The sequence below is a fragment of the Sorex fumeus genome, unplaced genomic scaffold (assembly GCF_029834395.1).
Source record: "Sorex fumeus unplaced genomic scaffold, SorFum_2.1 ptg000008l, whole genome shotgun sequence".
Lineage (NCBI taxonomy): Eukaryota > Metazoa > Chordata > Mammalia > Eulipotyphla > Soricidae > Sorex > Sorex fumeus.
The window spans coordinates 81,498,383-81,519,304 of NW_026606065.1; the positions used below are offsets into that span (position 1 = coordinate 81,498,383).

Below are 20,922 nucleotides of genomic sequence, written 5' to 3' on the forward strand. Positions count from 1 at the left end.
GGGCTGCTAATGGCTCAGTGCTCAGGGCTCGCCCTTGGAGGTGCTTGAGGAAACTTGAACTCAGATCCCAGCATGCCAACTGACACTGTTGAATTTGGGGAAAAGATATCCCATCTGTGAACTGGTAGAAATACATCTAGGCTCTAGAAAAATCCACCTTTCCTGGTTTGTTCAGTAAAGTCAAAGTGATAACAGAAGAATTTCCTTTTGAATCCTTCCGCTCTTAGTCGGGCAGGTTGTACTTCAGGGCCCATGAGCTGAACCTCTGCGGTCTCATGCCTATTTCCACAGAATAGCATGCTTATGGCATTTATATAATTCTGTTTGGAAAAACTGCAAATAGTGGTAAAGTGGTGAAAGTCCTTATGCATAAGAAATGCAGAACTCACAATATAGCACCGCTGGGACAAGGGTAGTATTTGGCATGGAAAAAAAGTCTTCACTTGTGGTCCCACACTTTTTATATTGTATTATATATTTAATTATGAAGAAAAACAAAACTGTAGTTGTGTAAAAGATTGGACATAGCTCTTTTAGTATACATACACACATACATATGTATGTATAATATGCATATATAAATATATATACGTATATATATATTTCCAAAAGGAAAATTCTAATTAAGGATTTAGGAATGTTTCTGTATCTTTCTAGAAATGAAATACCTGACCCCAATTCCTTGAACCCCTCATAACAGCTAAGTTTATTGTTGCTTTCAGTAATTTTTTTAAATTAAAATGACAGCTTTAAGGGGCCAGAGCAATAGTACAGAGGCAGAGCCTTTGCCTTGCATGTAGCTGACCTGGTTTCAATCCCCAGCATCCTGTACAGTCTCCTGAGCACAGCCAGGAGTAATTCCTGAGTGCAAAGCCAGAATTAACCCCTGAGTATCACTGGGCATGGCTCCTAAATTAAACAAAATGAAATAAAAAGGGAAAGAGACTCCTTTATAAATTTTATCAACTAGAAAGTAGGTCTTAACCCACTCTGATATCCAGCCATTTTTAATATCATTTCTTTGAGAAAATGGATTATTACTGCCCAATAAGTGTCTTATGAATAGACTTTTGAATCATGTTGCATTTGAGAATGAGGAACTATTTGTGATAGTAACGCATTATATTGGCTTTCCTGAGAACTGTGCAGAAGGGACCTATATTCTGGCATACATGTGTGGTGAAAGCAGCATGTCTGGGTTTGTTTCAAAGATTATTGCTAAGTGGGCACTCAAAAGCATAGGAATTATAAGCAAAGTAGCAGCTGCAAACGAATCAAGGGTAGAGTTGGGAGTGTGGATCTGGAGAATGTTTTAGTGGTAAGAAAATTTTTCAGAGAGGAAAAGAGTATGAATATGGGTAGATAAAGTGAAGTAAGAACAGGATGGAAAATAGATAAGGAGGTTAGGGGCAGAAAAAGTTGAAAACAAAGGGGTAGGATAGAAGAAAAAAGGATTGACAATTAACATATTTTTAAATTTATTAGTTTATAAGGAAGGTTTATAATCAAAATATACCATACACTTTGATATGCCAAAAACGGTAATAAAAATGGACCTTATTCCCCTGATCCTGAAAGAGCCCCCAATATTCCATTGAGCTACTCTAGCATGTGACAGGGACAAATGGAGTTGTTACTGGTGCCCTCTCTAGCAAATCGATGATCAGTGGGATGAGAAGTGACAGTGACAGTGACCATATACTTGGAACTGCTGAGTGGCCTATAAGGAGGGTAGACAACAGATAACCTCCAAGACCTGTGGTTTATGCCCTTTAGCTCTTAAAATGAAATATTAGCATCAGGATTTAGATACATCTATAGAGCATAGATCTTTTGTTATAAACACACACACACATATATGTATATATGTACATTATATTATACTTATGGAGCGATAGCACAGTGGGTAGGGCATTTTCCTTACATGCGGCTGACCCAGGTTCGATTCCTTTGTCCCTCTTGGAGAGTCTGGCAAGCTACCGAGAGTATCCCGCCCACACTGCAGAGCCTGGCAAGCTCCCCGTGGCGTATTCGATATGCCAAAAAAAGTAACAACAGGTCTCACAATGGAGACGTTACTGGTGCCCGCTCGAGCAACTTGATGATCAACAGGAGGACAGTGCTACAGTGCTACATTATACTTATGAATTCAGGCTATTTACTATTTATGGAGAACCTTTGATGGGTTAGCATGATTAGAGGTTTACAAAGAAAGTCTCTTCCTTCATGAAATCTACAATTGAGTATGATTCCAGACAACTACAAAAATGAGGCAAGCAGGATAGGGTATGATGGTGCTGTTATCTGGGCTGGAGTGATAGCACAGTGGGTAAGGTGTTTGCCTTGTAAGGGGCCAACATGGCCGACCTGAGTTCAATTCCTCCACCCCTCTCAGAGAGCCTGGTAAACTACCGAGAGTATCTCACCTGCACGGCAAAGCCTGGCAAACCTGGCAAGCTACCTGTGATATATTCGAAATGCCAAACACAGTAACAACAAGTCTCACAATGGAGACGTTACTGGGCCCGCTCGAGCAAATCGATTGAATTGAATTATTTTATTCTTAATTTAAAATATTTGCTGTCTCAGCTTTTTTGCTGTATTGTTAGATTTGTGGGGGGAAACAATATAGAACACACACATACACACACACTTCTACATATATGTATATGTATTTGTGTGTATATATTCTTTATTGCTTGTAATTACTATGGGGACATGGTAAGTACTCCTACATTGATTATAGGTTGATTATAATAAATTTGACTCATGTAGGTGTTTAATGGTAGTCAGTTTAAGCACAAGGAAACTGTCACTGTTTTAAACCATTTGCCTCTATGTGAGAAAATGCCTATCAGTGGAATATGGTGAATATTTTTATTGACATGGTTTAACTTCCTTCCTGGTGCTTGATACTCACCCTGCTAGTGAAAAGGACACCGCCACATGTCTATAGTTTGCAGTTCAAGATAGCCAGAAAGTCACATCTATTCTCACTTGCATACCTGCTCCAAGAGGTCATCTCTGTCTTTCTCACTCACGATCCATGCTATGCTGTGTGCATAACTGTCACAGTCATTTCCGCAGTATTTTAGAAGGCTTCTTCCAGACCGTGGAAGCTTCTGCCATAAAGTATCAGAGTTCCTAGTTTTGTTTTACACACGAGAAAACTGCAATTTTAAGAGATTAGTAAGACTCCAGGTTTTGGTTCTGTAGAATAGTAAGGCCTTAAATACATCTTATGTACTTCTCAAACATATCTGATACTGTCCAAGTCTTACTGTTTTTTTTTCCCACATGAACTTAGTTCTGGCTTTTGGATGGTAGCTAAGCCACAATTGAGCCATGGGTAGGAGGATTTCTGTTCATTCAATGTATTTCTTTAAGACTGTAATTTATCTTATCCTATGATAAATTATATACAAATGTAACTTTACTAGCCAAAGGACAGTTGTCCAGACAGAATAATTTTAGCAGACTTTTGTGCTTCCTTGATTAACTCAAACCAGATTTTTTATTATGAGCCAAAAATTGCATTCTTATATTTGAACCAGATATCCTATTCATAGTCATAAATTCACTGGGAAGATCAGAACAATGTTTTGGTTTTTTAAATCTGAAGAGTAGTTCTATTCTTTAACTTAATAACAGACATCACATCAAGACACTTACTTAGGTTGGTAGTGCTGTTTGAAAGGTACTGGCAGTTAATTTGATGAGATATTTTCTTCAACATGAAGTGTTTGGGATATATCTCAAGGGATAGAGCATGTGTGAGATGTTGAGTTCCTACCCTCACACCACATACCACTCACCCCTAGCACTGTAGGGTTTGTCCCTACCGCCAACAACAACAACAACAACAATAACAAAAATGTGCATCGATTATTCTGATGATACATTGTAAGAAATTATTTTCACCCAAAGCCCTCATCAGAGAATGTGTTTTAAGACTTGTGTTACTTGTATGTTGCCTAATAACTTTGGGAAGATTCAAAGATTGCCTTGTGAGGAATAAGAAATATTTACTGTTTGAGTTCTAGCAGTGTTATCTTTCCTCAAAAGCATGAGAAAAATAAATGAATAATAATACATCATTGAGAAGTGGAAAAGTTGCAAAAATGTAGGAAATTTAGGTCCAGCAGAGAAAAATTGGGTACTCTAGATCAAGCATAGACTGTAACCAGAGTGTATAATTGTACATACCCAATGTCAATATCAGTACAGGAATGTTTTTACCCATGAAACAGATCTAGAGGCTAGCACAGTGAAATTTTGATGCATAAATTACACCTAGTTGAACTTGACATATTTTACACAGAGAAATACTAATAGCCAACTGGTCATGAAAGAATCCTCATTTTCGGGAACTTAGTTTAGAATTCTAGTTTTAATATGTATATTAGGTGTTTTTTATCTTTTATATTTTCAGTATAAAATGATAGTTATCAGAGGACAGTGGGAAGAGGACAGGAGGTGCGGGTATCAGAGAGGGTTCAGTGGAGCTAAAACTTTGGTAGTGATTGTGGTGTGGTATACACATATATGGGCATGTAAAAGAATGTTCCTGAAACTGATACAATATTGTGACGAGTGCTGCATCACCAAAAAAAAAAAAAAAAGACTAAATTTTCAGTCTTTGCATATTAAACAGATATTTTAATCTCTCTCCCCTTCTCCACTCTTGTTTCAGGCCACGAGGGAAGCCATTACTCAGCACTGCACTGACCTTGGAAATTTGCTGGGAAAGGAGAATGATGTGGCCCTCATCATCGATGGCCACACCCTGAAGTATGCACTTTCCTTTGAAGTTCGGAGAAGCTTCCTGGACTTGGCGCTCTCCTGTAAAGCCGTCATTTGCTGCAGGTAGGGATGCACAAGCTGTGTGTGATCCTCTTTTGCTCTGTCTGTATCCTGTGTGTACGTGAGAAACTCAGTGCATGTGAAAGCTACGATTATGGGTTTTTAAATTTTTTAAGGTGAAATAAAAAGACAAATTTTATTATTCATTTGCAGGTTTTGTGTGCAGCAGTGGGTGGTTCTTATGTTTGGAGGATGGGGGTGGGATTTTGTTTATGAAAAGAAAGGAGCCTCCAGTCATATTCACCCTGTTTGAGTGGAGAGGGGTCCATTGGAAAAGCACCTCAAGCTGGTGTGGGAACCCAGAAAAATCATCTCTACTTTATATTGGTCCTTTGATTTGAGGTGCAGCTTTCCAGATGTGTTGAGTTTGGATGCCTCTTTTCTCAGGTTTGGTGAGTGTTGCTTTATGGTCAGCAAGGGATATTGGTTGGTGCAGGCTTTGCAATGTTTTGGGTTAAAATCGAGCCAGAACTCTCTATAGGTAGGTTTAGCATGAAATATGGAAAGCTTTTTTTTTCTTAAATATGTATATTTATTGGAGGTACATTGCTTTCTAAGAATGTGGGTGTTTATGTTTCAGGGACCCAATGTTACCACTCAACTCCCCGCACAGAATTGCTGCTATCCTCTGCACTGTCCATAGTTTGAGCATCCTTTTCAGCCCCTACCACACTACCTTGGTAACTTCTGTTTTGCCTTCAGAGTCCAAGGATTTGTCTTCACCTGACATTTTCTCTTCTCTTGCTTTGTTTCTCATCACACTTTACTGAGAGCACCAAGTATTTGCCTGTCTCTTTCTGACATCCTTGACTTAGGCGACCCTTCCAGTTCTATGTTGTAGCAAAAGACATGATTTAGTCTTTTCTTCTAAGTGAGTTGTGTTCCTTTGTGTATAATACCATGGTTTCTTTATCCACTTACTTTAGACCCCTATGAACAGTGATAAGTAAGATTTTAAAATGACCAATTGCAACCTCTCAGTTTTTCTGCCCCACCCTCTTCCACCATTTCTCTGTGCAGAACCCTGAACTCTGTATTCACACAATGGTTGTTTTTCTGTGAGTTTATTTTATTGCCCTGCTTCTCTTGGGTGACTTTAGAGAGTGCTGAGGATTCAGCCCAGCGACTCATAACATGCAAAGCTTGAAGTCACCAGGGACTTTCTCATCCTCCCCAACATGATCCCTTTTCTTCATTTGGTACATGCCAGCAGAGTTCAGTGGGAGCTAGATGGCTGCTGGTGGAGCCTGTGAGGTGGGAAGGCATGTCCTTTCGGGCCTGTGTCAGCAGTTCTGGAGGACCACGAGACTGAGGCACACAGTAGAATGTGTTTGAAACTTTTCATCTCCAAGTCAGGCATACTTGCAATGAGCTTTCCACAGGCAAGAGGAACCAGAAAATCTGGAAATGAAAGGCCACGCTTCCTGGTTTTCTGGAATCACTCTCATCTTTTTATTTTTCAGTTTATTTTGAGCTGTCAAATCACGTACTATGCAGCTTACCCATTTAAAATGTATAATACAATCAGTGGTGTTTAGTATATTCATATTTTTACAACCACCTTTATACCCAATTTTAGAATATTTTAAATTCCCGCAAATGAAGTTCTCTTACCCTTAGAAGCCAATCCCTCCCTGACCAAATAACTGACTCTCTGTGGTCCTCTCTAAAGGTTTGCTCATTCAGAATTTTCCGTATGAATGTATCCACATAGCATGCACTCTTTCTCTGCTTTTTTTTAAACCTAGTACAACATTTTCTAAGTTCAGGCACTTCTGTAGAATATATCAATACTTCATTCCTTTCCCTTATATAACTGAGTAATATTCCACTGGATGGGCTTGACACATGCAATCTGTTCAGTTTGGTCGACATTTGTCGTATTTAAACTTTTGATTATCACAAGTAACACTAATGAAGATTCATGTTTGAGCTTCCATCTGCACATCTGTTTTCATTTCTCTTGTGGAATTGGTGGCTTATCTGGTAGTTCCATGTTTCATGACTTAAAGGACCATCAGACTATTTTCTTTTTTCTTTCTGGGTCACACCCAGCGATGCACAGGAGTTACTCCTGGCACATGCACTCAGGAATTACTCCTGGCAGTGCTCGGGGGACCTTATGGGAAGCTGGGGATCAAACCCAGGTTGGTCGCTTGCAAGGCAAATGCCCTACTTGCTGTACTATCGCTCCAGCCCCCCAGACTATTTTCTAAAGTTGTGATACCACTATCATTTCCTTCCTGCTGTTTGTAAGAGCTTTGATTGCACCCTTCTTGTGAATATTTAGTTTTAGATGTGTCGAATTTTGAAATTTTATATTGTTATTTTATTTCCTTCTTCCCTTTCTATTGCTGCTTTTGATGGAGGGTGGTGTTCACACCTGCACTACTCAGACACTTGACTGTAGTTCTTGCTGGTCATCTACCTACCTGGTTGCAAGGCTTGCAGCCAGCCACAGTGCACATCACGTGGCACACACTGTAGGTGGGTTGTTAGTATAAGTACTCTTGGAGGGTGTGGTACTTAGCTGTGGTGTACAAGCACATTCTGGTTGTAATGTTCCTGTGGTGTTCACACATATTGCCTAGAAGTCTCAATTCCTGGCCAGGTACTCACACACATTAGTGGTGGTGCTTGATCACACATGATGGTGTGTACACACCTGAGTGAGCATCAGAGTACACGTACTTGATGGATGGTGACGCCAGTGAGTGAACTCAAAATCTCATGCTTGCAAGGTGAGCATTTTTAGCCATTGAGTCATGTCCAAGACTGCCTGATTTTTCTGTTTGTTTTTCACTCTGGCCATCTTGGTGTGAATTTGTATCTCATTAGATTATTTTTTTTCTGTGATGATTAGTGAAGCTGAACACATTTTCATATGCCTATTGGCATGCACATGTCTTCCATGGCATACAAATTAATATCTTTTAGCAAAATAAATGATTCAGATCCTTTGTCCATTTTTCAGTTGAGTTACCTTTTAATTATTCAGCTACAAGTTCTCTATGGTCTGGAAACAGTTATTATACCAAATACAGTGATTGTACTGCTGGTAGGGCACTTGCGTGTGTCCGACCTGGGTTCGATTCTTCCGTCCCTTTCTGAAAGCCTGGCAAGCTACTGAGAGTAATCTGCCCGCATGGCAAAGCCTGGCAAGCTACCCGTGACGTATTCCTTATGTCAAAAACAGTAACAACAAGTCTCACAATGGGGATGTTACTGGTGCCCGCTTGAGCAAATCGATGAACAATGGGAGGACAGTGCTACAGTGCTACAATGATTTAAAAATATTTTCTCCCATTCTGCACTTTGTCTTTTAATTTTTTGAGGATATTATTTGCAACACAATTTTGAAGTATTTTCTTCCTTGTACCCCTGGTGTTTTGATGTCATTTGAGAGTACATTTTAAGCAGCCAATATTATGCTTTGTTTTCTGAATCAGTTTGGAAAATTTAAACCAAGCACGTGCAAATCCCAAGAAGGGTAGAAAGAGTGGTGGTGGCAAACTTTGTCAAAATTTCCCCTATGTCTTTGTTTAAGTTGCTAAGTGGGTGTGAACTAGTTTCTATGAAGCCCATCCCACCCAGAGCCATAAATAAGTCCTCGTGGAGGTCATTCTCCCTTCTGACTGTTGGGTTATTGGACAATGAACTTATCACTTTGAGTGATGGAGTTTCTGGCTGGTGAGCTTTTGCACAAGAAACTTAAGTGAAGCAACATGGAAAAGTCTGGTCAACTATAAACCAAAGCAGATATCCTATAACTTCATGGCTTTTCAAAGAGAAATCAAAGTGGGTCCATTTAGGTTCTCCAGGGAGAGTCAAGGCTTTAGAGCAGTATGATCTTTGCTTGCCAGGTGCTGATACTAAAGAAAAAAGTTTTCTCCTCTCCTCCTTGGGCTCCTTTCAGACTGCTTTGTGCATAACGTTTCACACTTAATGGCTTCACAGGAAGGACTTCAAACTGGAGCTGGCACAGAAAGAGGAAATTTCAAATTAAATGCTGTTACTGTCTACAAAATAGAAGCACTAATTGAAAAAAGGAGTCTCGGAAAATGCATTGCTTTAGTTCTTCCAGAGATGTTTCTTGGCTGGTCTCACTTACAATGCAAAGACAAAATAAAACACTCATGTACTTATAATGTGCTCACTAATCATTGAGAATTTTAGCTTACGTTAAATTTAATATGTAATTGCAAACATAAGGTTGACCTTAATTCTTACTTTTTAATCTTTAAAAGATGACATTTGTGAAACTTTTAATAATAAAATAATCCTTTTTTTTCCAGAAAATAACTTTTCAGTGAAAGTATGAAGCGTTGTCTTTGAACACTATCAATTTTATCAATTCAGAGATCAGTAATGTATAAAATTGAATAAATACTTTTAAATTGAAGCAATATTGTAGGTAATGTAGCACTGTCCTCCCGTATGTTCATCGATTTTCTCGAGCGGGCCCAGTAACGTCTCCATTTTGAGACTTGTTGTTACTGTGTTTGGCATATCGAATACATCACGGGTAGCTTGCCAGACTTTGCCGTGCAGGCAAGATACTCTTGGTAGCTTGCTGGCTCTCTGAGAGGGGCGGAGGACCGAACCCGGCTCGGCTGGACTGGCTGCACGCAAGTCAAATGCCCTACTGCTGTGCTATCACTCCAGCCCTATTGTAGGTAATGTCACGGTCACGGTCCTCCCATTGTTCATCGATTTGCTCGAGCGGGCCCAGTAATGTTTCCATCGTGAGACTTGTTCCTGTGTATGGCATATCGAATACATCACGGGTAGCTTGCCAGGCTCTGCCGTGCGGGCGAGATACTCTCGGTAGCTTGCTGGGCTCTCCGAGAGGGGCGGAGGAATCGAACTCGGGTCGGCCATGTTGGCCGCTTGTAAGGCGAACGCCCTACCCGCTGTGCTATCGCTCAAGCCCTTGTAGGTAATGAAAGAGGGAAGTATAAGAATTTGTTAAACATTTGCTGAGATTAGAATAAGACAATTTTGTGATGTGTATGTGAGTGTACCCAAATATTTTGAGTTGATTTAAAATCCAGAAAGGTAATTAACGGCTGCCCAGAAGAACAGCTACTGACTGATACTCGGCTGAGACTCACAGTTGAATCTGGCAAGCTTAAACCTTACCCTGCTCCAGTAAGATATAAGCTGCTTAGGCTGATCAGGTTTATACTGAGAACTTGACATTTGCAGGGCACATTCCTGAGTGTCACAAGTGAGCAGCACATGGTCTTTTCCTTTTTAGTGCCAATAATCACCCAGAGTAACTTGTAATACTCGACTTTCTCTACTTCTCTGAGTCTCATTTCCCCAGATCTGTGAAAAATGGGCCTGAATGAAGCTCACTTCTTCAGGAGGAACCTCCTTTATGCCAGAGGCAACAGCTTCTGGGTTCCATTGTTTTGTTTGTTTATTTGTTTTGAGGACATGCCTGTTTTTGCTCAGGCCTTACTCCTGGTTCCGTGCTCAGCTATCACTCCTAGAGGTGCTCAGGGACTACATGGGAAGTCATGGATTGAACCCAAGTGGGCAGCATGTGAGGAAGTGCCCTACCCACTATACCATCCAGCCCTAAGATTCCTTTCTTGATTCCTCTTCAACCTTTCAGAATCCAAAGGTCTGCCCATGGATTCTCTTCTATTCCTATGACACCCCTTTCTACCATCTAGTTCTCTCTCTACCGACTTTTTTTTTCCTTCTGGAAGTTTTTGAAAATGTTTTTTCTATGTTTAAAAAAATTTTTTTTAAAGACAGCTACTGTATAAACCTCCCCTCCCCCAATTCTACTGCTGGGTATTACATACCAGATGATTAAAAGAGATCATATGCCTAGGATGTATAAGTCCTGGGGTTGGCACCCACAATCAGGTCCCTCCCACCCACTTGAGCACTATTGTTGTAGCCTTGGTAACCTGTGCACACAGAACTATGAGGTCACACTACTGGGCTGAGCATCCCCAGGAGGGCCCCCCCCCCCCCCCCCGCAAGTAGTCCTTGACTCTTCTGAGTTTCATTACACCCTAGGTCTGTGAAGTAGGACCTGAATAAAGCCGACTGAGCCCACCTCTTCAGGACAAACCTCCCTCTTGCCACAGGCAGCAGCTTTGAGATTCCTTTCTCTAGGGGGTGGCCCCTGTAAAACAAAAACAAGAGCAAGACCAACATCACACTATTCAAAAAAATTCTGGTATAAACTTGTACCTACTAACCACATAGTGCCTATGGATGGATGAATAAAAAGTGTGTATACTTACACAGTGGAATATTATTTGGTCATATACTTGCTAGATACTTTCTAGATTGTGAAAGAACCTTGAAAATATTAGTGAAAAGGATTGTTACAAAGCACATATTTTATGACTGTGCAAGTGAAATATTCAGAATAAGTAAATCCATACACACAAAAAAAGCAGGTTAGTGTTTGCTGGTATGTTTGAGTGAATCAAAGGGAAGAAAAAGGGGTAGTAACTATTTTATGGGTACTGATGTTCCTTTGTGGTAGGTGACAAAAATGGAACTAGATAGAGATGATGGATGAAACTGTGAATATACTAAATGCTTCTGAATTTTTATGCTTCATTTATTTAGATGTTTTTATTGAGATTCTATGGTTAACAATGCTATTAATAATGATTCCATGAATTAGTACACTTTAAAATGTCCTGGTTTAATGTTATATTACTTTCCCCCCAAAAAATTAGAAGCAAATGAACTAACGGAATTAGTCACTGGCCTGTCACCTGTGCCTCTCTAATTTCTTCCAATTTTCCATAGCAGTTGACCACTGCATTTTGGGATATCATGGACTTTTATAGGAATTAAAACATACACAAAATTTATAATTGACATCAAATAGCCATGTTTTAATTCGTTGACCTTGACAAGCATTGTTTTCGTTGATGTAATGAGGCAATAAAAACCTCAGAAAAAGTTATAGTCTGGCCTCTAAGTTCAATTTGTAATGGAAATTACCTTAGTGATAACCTGATCCAAATCCCATGGGCCTGTGCCCTTAGATCATGTGGTCAGTGATATCAACCACTAGTCAGACATTCATTACTGTTGATAAGACTCTCATAAAAAAGTTTTCGCTTTTGGCATATTGTTCAAACTGTAGAAAATGTTCATCCTTATTTGTATAAAGTTTTGTAATAATTGTTTTTTCTCTAAAGTGTAAAATCCACTTAAAATCCATAGAAGCCATTTTAATACATTCAAGGAGTTCTTTGTTCTTTCTAATCTATTTCCTTTACTTAAAATTACCCATCGTTTTTATTTTCTCATCCCCTCCCCCCAGATTCTCTGAATCTCTTTTAATCAAAATGGAGGTAAAGTGTATAGGAAGAGACTAATACTGAGTGAGATAGGAGTTGAGGAGGTGGATTTTGGTCATGTGAGAGCATTCAGGAATTTTGAAAGTTAGTATGTAGCCTCGGAAAAAGAATGAGGAGAGAATCCTCTCAGCCTTCTTCAGAGGAAGTGGATGAGGACCAGTCAGTAGGGGTTGCTTGTGGTCTACCATGCACATGCCACAGAGATGATGGTGTCTAGGGCAGGAGAGGAGTGAACAGAAAACCCCATGGCAGGGGCTTTCAGGAGATGTGAACATCAAGAGTTCAGAAGATAGTACTTATTTTCTTGAATGTGTTTAGATGTCTGTCTCAGGATTGATTCAGAAGTAAACATGCCCAAGCCCACTGTGATACCACAGAAATACAGACTGTCAAGAGAAAAAGTCAGCATAGGTACAATGACAGTTTCTAAAAACTTGGCAAGTTTATTTTTTTGACTCTTAGTGTGATGGATCTCTTGTTAGAAAACGCAGATAAGGAAAAAGAGAGGAGACAGTATTTACTCCCAATTTAGAGATCATTCCTTAGCAGTTGGCACTTAAAACAAGTCCTCATTCAGTTAAAATACGTTTTATTGAAGAGAATTAGACTGTTCACAATATGTAGAAGTATGGTATTCATACGCAATTTCCATGTCAGGTGGTAGTATGTTATTTCATAAAGGTTAATAGTGTTTATTATATGAAAACACATCATTTAATCTTTTTCTAGTGTTCATTATTCAGATTAGCAGGTCTCCCCTCACCCCCAAACACATCTAAAAAATCATGAGGAATACAATTTTTGTAGCTAAATCTTTGCAAAGAAACTTGCTTTTTTTTTTTTCCATGAACTAATAATGGGCCCAAGACTAAACATCTTAGCAATTTGTAAAAAGGAGGGAAGTTATTTGACTAAGAATGTGAAACATGTAATTAGTGACTTACTTCCCTGAGGGGGTTAGTGTTTTGTCTTTTGTGTAGTAAACATGCGTTTCCCAAGAAAAGGGAGAAGTTTAGAAAGTTTCTAGCAGTTAGCAATACATTTATGAACAGAATCTGCAATGCTATCAATACAGACTTTCCTACCAAACAAAATAAATATCTTAACACATTTCCATAGCAGAAACCAGAAAACAATCAGATCTTTTTTTTCTCGTTTCTCTTAAATCTGTCGTTCAGCCTGCATTCAAAATCCTATACATCTGTCCTAATTTTTGATTATTTAAAAAAGAATTGGCCCTCTAATTGGGCTTTCACCCCAACAAAGCATTCCACATTAACCAGGAACGGTGAATGATAGGAAATCTCAATATAATGCATTTGTGTGTGGTATCTTTCAGCTAGCAAACCACACATGAAAATGGTATCAACACAGAATTGAACAGACTAATTAGAATTGTACCACCATTATGTTTGGTTTGGCCTCCATATTGGTAGGGATCCAATCGTACACTTGCAAAAATAAAACTTTTCTTTAGTTTCTTTCATGATGTGATTTCTCAGCATCATACATATTTAGAAATAAGTCAGCTTCTTGAGCTGACATTTTATTCCAGGGAGCATTATTAACTTGTCAAGATTGTAAACTTATCCTTAGATTGTTTGTGTTATGGCCTAGCTCTTATTTGCCAATTTGTTGATTAAATGCAATTAAGGTAGAATTTTTGACAGTTTTTTTTCTATATGTAACCCAGAAATTAATGCTATTATCTGAATGATTACAGTAATTTTATTTGGTACTAACTGACCTTGTTTTTCTGCCAAAGAAGAGTATACTCAGACATAATAGTTCTATGATGTTGAATAAGAACAAATATCAAGAGCCCAAAGTTAAAAAAAACGTTTTTCCATTCACAGGTTTTCCTAATGTTTCTCTAGATTGAAAATGAGATTTAAAAATTATTTAATCACTGTGAATAACAGAGTTACTGGTTATTCATGATTGAGTTTCAAGCATAGTGTTCCAAAACCAATGCATTGACTAACTGTCCACTTTCCCAAACCAATGTCCCAAATTTCCCTCCTGGATATTAGATTGATGTAATTTTTATACCACAATTTAAAAATAATGTATGTGACCATTTTACATGTTGACTTAGAAGTATTAGAGAAAAGAATCCCTTTCTAAGTAATTATTACTAGATTTGAAGAAATTAATTTTTTTAATCAGAGCTAATTTGATGGTGGTTTATGTTTAGAAAACAAAGAACTATTTCATTTTTAAAGCTATCACAGAAAATAATTTATGTAAAAAATAATACAACATCTACTTTTGATGGCAGATATTTCTGATATTTTTAAAATTTCCCTCTAGAGAAAAATCTATATATTTTAACTATTCATATGTGACTTACTTTGTTTAGAAATGGGAAAATAAATTAACCTTTCAGTTTTGTTGCTTATGTTTCTAAACCAGCAAAATAATTTGGTTGGGAGATATAGTACATGTAATAAAATATGATCGATTATTTTGGTAATAAGATTGAGAATACTGGAAGTAGTTTTTAAAGAAAATCTTCTATAATAACATGATAGAACCAACTACCAAGACTCACTTAGTCATGGGGTTTTATTATGTAATTGGAAGTTCATCACAAGAAAATTTTTTCTGTTTTAGTATTGTATCAATTTCATTTTATAGTAAAACTTCTCATTGCAATGTCTCTTTTTCTTTGTTTTGTTTAGGCCACACCTAGCTTTGCTTAGGGCTTACTCCGGACTCTGCTCGGGGATCTCTCCTGGCAGGGCTTGTGGGACCATATGGGATGCTGGGGATTAAACCTGGGTGGGCTGTAGGCACAGCAATGCCCTACCTGCTGTACTATCACTCTGGCCCCCATTGCATAATAGTCATTGGCATGGCAGAAGTTCTTTTCAGCTAATGAACTTGACTTGCATTTTCTCCACAGATGTTCAGATATAATATGTTAGGCGCATTCTTTGTGTAGCAATAACCAAAGAATGATGGTTGTGGGGCCTGCATGGCCTCTCACCATCTGCTTTGTTCTCTCTAAAGCTCTAGGAAGGAGAGAGTGCATAGAAATATTACTTGTCAAGTTATTTTCCCCCTCTTTCCATTTCATGAGTAAAATGATGCAGTAGGACATGTCATTTTAACAAAATTGCTTCTAACTAAAATGGGGTGACGTTTTGCTTCTAACAAAAAAAGTCCAAAAGTCTGAAGTAGAATCTCATACTATTTGGCATTTTTCCTATTAGAAAAATAAGCCAGAAAATTTCATGAATAGGACTTAATTAAACATGTGGATTCTGTCATGAATATTTATGTTCCCAGATCTTGTCATGTGATAGGATTTATGCCTAATATGTGTTTGTGTGTGTATGTGTATGTGTGTGTGTGCACACATGCATTGAAGTACCTTAAAATGTGTTTCATTAATACAAGTCTTGTTAGCTTTCATTAGAAAAGAATTTTACTTCTGACAACACTTGCATCTTTTTTGCATGAGAGTAGGCAAATTTGTTCTTGAGTTAATTGGTCCCAAAGAAAATTATGTTTTCCATTTTCCTTTCACTCAATTTTCAGAGTTCGAATTATCTGTGCTTTCCCCTTCCTGATTCTGACAGGCATTCCTCCTCCTCCTCCAACTCCTCATCCTCCTCTGAAAACCATGAGGGAGACTTTTTCTGGAAGCTTTCCACTCCTCCAGGCTAACAGACAGCCCCAAGTCTACAAGTCAGCCACCACCACACACACACGCACACGCACACGCACACACACACACACACCACAACACACCAGAGGCTTTTCTGCTATTTTTCTTCACAGCTTAACACATATAATTGCTATGCAGAAATTAGATATAATTCATAAATATAATTAACTGTGTTGGACATAGATCTAAACCTTTTGTGCCATCATCACATTCAGGCAATAAATATCCAGCACCTCCCAAAATTTTCTGTGTTCCTTTAATTCTATAATTAAAAAAAAATGTTTTGGTGAAGTGAGAAAGTAAATGCACTAAGTGTGAGATCAACCCTCTTAACAAATTTTAAGTTCATAATACCTCAGTGTCGACTTGAGGCACCGTGATTATAGCAGATGGCTGGGACAAAGTTCTCTTGTATGGATGTAATTTTATACCCACTGAAAAACAGTTTTCTATTTTCCTGTCCCCCTTTCCCCCAGCCCCGTAATCATAATCCTGTTGTATCCTCCATACATTGAACTGTTGTTTCTGAGTGCCTCAGGGAAGTGGTGTTTGTCTTCTTATGAGGCTCTTGGCCTGACTTCTCTTGGTCCCTCAGTGTTATTACACTTTTCTTCTGGACTTCTCTATCCCTGCCCTCACTCACTCAGTTTCTACTTTAACTTCAGGGTGGAAACAAATCACAAATGATAAACACTGATGCCTTTTGTTTCTGAGTACTAGATATTTATTCTCAGGACTGTGTGTAGATGGTCAGTTGAAAAGGTCAGACTCACATTGCTAACTGTGGTCTTCAAACTTTGGAAGTCTGGGCCTGGTTGAGTTCAGTGATTGGATGTTTCTAAGTGTTTTTACCATTGTCATCTGTAAAGCTTTGCTGGGTCAACAGAGACTAAGAGCTTCTGGTGAAAGATTGGACTTCTGGTGTTTCTTGTTCATCAGCTAACCAGGGTCTCTCAGAGTTCCAGGGCTGAGCTGTCTGCAGTGGATTATTTCCTGACAGGTTGGCAAATGAGAGTGAAGTAGACAGACAGACAGACCGCAACTCTTGCCCCGCTTTCCTGTCAAAATCTTGACTCCTGGGTCATCCCAGAAACTTCTAGCTTGCATTTTTCTGCTAATTAGCAAGCCTTTCTAGCAGCATCCTTTCACCACTTGGACACACCAGTCATTAAAGACCAAAGTAAATATACCAGCTTGGAGATAATCCTTTCACAAATATACAATTGTCAAGTTAAAACCATCTGTCAATCGTTCTTGCATTTTTTTTTCCTTACTCCCATTTGTTTAATGGATGGGTGTTGTTTAAAAATATTAAAGCTTGAGAAATTAGGAGTCCTATGTTATCACAGTATTTTTCTTATTTACAGATAATTGAAGCTTAAGTGCTTATTATTTTTGTAAAATCATGATGAATGGAAATTAATTTTCCCCTGAAATTAAAAAATTACCATTTTTAAAAGAATATGTTTAGCAAATATATCTTTTTTGGTAAGATGTGAACACATAATAGAGGTGTATAATCAGTGCTTTTTTTCAAACCATGATGATTGACTGATAAATATTGGAACAGAAAATAGATTAATATGGAGTGTATTTGCATAATTTTAAAAAAGGAGGGTAAATACTGAATGATGTTTATTTAATTTCATGATATTTGAGATCAGAATTTATATTCTATTATAGCTGTATATACAGCTATTTAAGTATAGTAAATAATGAATGCATTCAGGCTGCTACCGATATTTCATGAAGTGCATAAATATTTATAATTAGAGAAATGAATGAAATGAAGTAGAAGTTCATTGTGGTCCTGTTTATGTTTCTTCATTTGGAAACAACTGCCAAGTCTCCAATGGAATTCCATCATCAGACCTGCTCTTCTGCAGTTCTACTTTGTTTCAAGCTAAAGATTTCTTTGGATTAAATGTCACACATATTTAGGTAATGTGGTAGAGAAAAGGGGGATGTTTCAACATGTTTTAGGCCCACTTAAGATCTGTTTTGTCTGACATATTTGATCCTTTTCTTTTTTAAATTAAATAAACAAATTTCCAATGTGGATGAGTGTTGCCATCACTCAGCTCACAGGACTGTCAGGCACTAATGTCACCAACTTAGAAAGTTGCTGCGTAATCATCAAGAATGACCCTCTACCTACAAAGAGGGCTCTATGTGTAGAAGGCCACCCCAGGTACATGACAAATGGTACAACAATTCACAGTGTGAGCAGTGGGAAGAGGATGGAGGAGAAGAACCATTACTATTTCCAAGAGGCAATGTCCATTGGGCAATATTAATAATAATGGTGCTGATACTTAGAGTTAACTGCTGTTTCTAGAACCTCCAAAAGTATTTGGCATCACTAATTCCAAGTATTCCTAAAGAACCCTTACAAAGAGCAAATGTCCTGGCTTTATTTTTATTTATGTATTTATGAATTTATTTATTTATTTATATGTATTGAATCACTGTGGGAAAAGTTACAAAGCTTTCAGGTTTAAGTCTCAGTCACGCAATCATCAGACATATTTCCCTTCACCAGTACTTATTTTTCACCACCAAGAACCCCAATAACCACTCCCTCTCAACCCTCCCAATGCCTGTGAGGCAGATGAATTCTAGTTAACACTCTATCTACTTTGATTAGATTCATTGCTTCGACAAAAGACTCACCATGATTATTCAGAGTCTACACCCCAAAATCAGACCTGCTGGAAAGGCACTGTGAAATAATTTGTTTTCTACAGCTGGTTACAAGAACCAAATGATGTCACTCCGCCGTGATTGCGGCTGCGTGATTTTGGATTTCTGGTATTTTACTGAGCGATAGCACAGCGGTAGGGCGTTTGCCTTGCACGCAGCCAACATGGCCGACCCGAGTTCGATTCCTCTGCCCCTCTCGGAGAGCCCGGCAAGCTACCGAGAGTATCTCACCCGCACGGCAGAGCCTGGCAAGCTCCCCGTGATGTATTTGATATGCCAAACACAGTAACAATAAAGTCTCCAATGGAGACGTTACTGGGCCCGCTCAAGCAAATCGATGAACGGGAGGGCCTTTACTTTACTTGACTTTTAAACCTGGAAGTATTTCTGCCGAGAGTCAGATAATTATGAGATTGGTTTCTATGGCTCTGGAGCCATGGACCTGCCAGAGAGCCGCTCATGGGTTGCAACTCGTGACCTCAGTAGGGTGTAAAGGACAAGCTTGGAATGCCCCCCTTCCCATGAGGTTTCAGTCACCCCATCACCACCGGCTCATACCTGGCTTTCCAAAAAGCTCCGAGGTGGCTGCCATCTTGCTTTCCAGAGGGAAAAAGGTAGAAGGGAGCAACACCCTTTCCCCTCCAGGCAGGCATGGTGGCACGGATTAACTCATAGTCCCACAGTCCATTCACTTTTCTGCTGCAAGCTGCCAGGCTCTGCATTAAGTCCTTGTGCTTCTGGAGCCATGGCCATGCCAGAGAGCCGCTCGTTGGGGGCAACTCGTGACCTCGATAGGTCGTGAAGGACGAGCTGGGAATGCCCTTCTTCCCATGAGGTTTCAGTCACCCCGTCACATATTTTTTTTTAAACAACATTTATGGATGGTAGTTTATAGCCTTTCAGGCATTCAGTATTATAGATTCAAGTCTGTATACACTGAATTTATAAATTAGTAAATCTTGTATCCACCCCCAGAAGACTAGTTTTCATCCTTTAGTAATTGACTCCTTTAACCCAGTCTGCCCACCTCAATTCCCCTACCCTTCTGGTAATACTACTTGGATTCAGATCTATGAGTTTATTTTTTTCTATTTAATTTGTTCATTTGTTTTATTTATGCACCACATATTAATGAAATCATATGGTTCTTATGTTTTGCTGTCTGATTTATTTTACCAAGTATTCTCTCTAGGTTCTTTTCTGTTGTATATGCCATATTCTCTTTATCCAATCATTGTTGATGCAGGCGAGGCTTTAGTTTATACTTTACTTATGCCAGTAGTTGCTTTTAATTTATTTACTTATTTCACTTAGCTTAATCTTTCCAAATTATATCTGTTCAAGGCGGGGGGGGGGGGCAGAGAGATAGTACAGAAGTTAAGGCTCTGGTGTTGCATATGACCGACCTTGGTTCCATCCCTGGCACTGCGTATGATCTTCTGAACATTGCCAGGAGTGATCCCTGAACATAGAGCCAGGAGTAAGCTCTAAGCACCACTGGGTATGACACCAATACAAAGAAAAAACAACAATAAATTTTTGTCCCCTAAGTATCACTAGAAATGACCCCTGAGCACAGAGCCAGGAGTAAGTCCTGAACAGCACCAGATGTGAGTTCCCACCAAAATAATTCCACCTGTTTTCCCAAATAGATGTTTCTTATAAAAATTTTTTTATTGAGATAATATGTTTCATAACTTTCTATATTATGTTTTATACTTGCAGCACATCTTCTCCACTCCCACCACTAGTGTGTCACTAGTCCTCCATCACTTTCTCACAGTTTCTTCCTCTCTCCCTTCAATCTGCATCCTCAGTTCACGATTTTGTTAGCAATATCTCAGGGTTCATTTTCCATTGGAGATCTATAATTGTTTGCTTTGTTCCATTATATTCCACATATGAACAAGGTCATCTGGTATTTGTTTCTTTCTGACTTACTTAATTTAGCATATCCTATGATTCTATCCATATTGCATTAACTGCAGAATTTCATCTTTACTTACAGCTGAGCAGTATTGCATTGTGTATATGTATAACAAACAATTTAAAAAAAATTTTTTTAGTCACTGTGAATTACAGAGTTACAAAGAGTTATACCCAGGTTTCCCATTCACAGAGAGACCAATTCCAGAAGTGAGAATGCAAAAGCAAAGGAATGCAAAAGCTGAACTAGGGTCCAAGCCTCATCCAACACAGTGGAGTCTTGACAAGGACCCTAACTCTAGTTCCAGGGAACATTATGTGTCATAGTGTACATAGAGTCTCTAGCCCATGTGCCAGGCTGTCTTCACCTGGGCTCCTCGAATGTCTCCTTCTCCTAGAACTGGC

The 20,922-nt window shown here is 38.8% G+C and overlaps 1 protein-coding gene across 2 annotated transcripts in view; it reads left to right on the plus strand.

Moving 5' to 3' along the window:
* Positions 1 to 20,922, plus strand: part of LOC130017871 (phospholipid-transporting ATPase IB-like) — a 688,232-nt gene that overhangs the window by 291,976 nt on the left and 375,334 nt on the right. For both annotated transcript variants that reach the window (XM_056108642.1, XM_056108649.1), the window contains exon 25: positions 4,694 to 4,866. In XM_056108642.1, the coding sequence (XP_055964617.1) occupies positions 4,694 to 4,866 (173 nt within the window). The remainder of the gene's footprint in view (positions 1 to 4,693; positions 4,867 to 20,922) is intronic.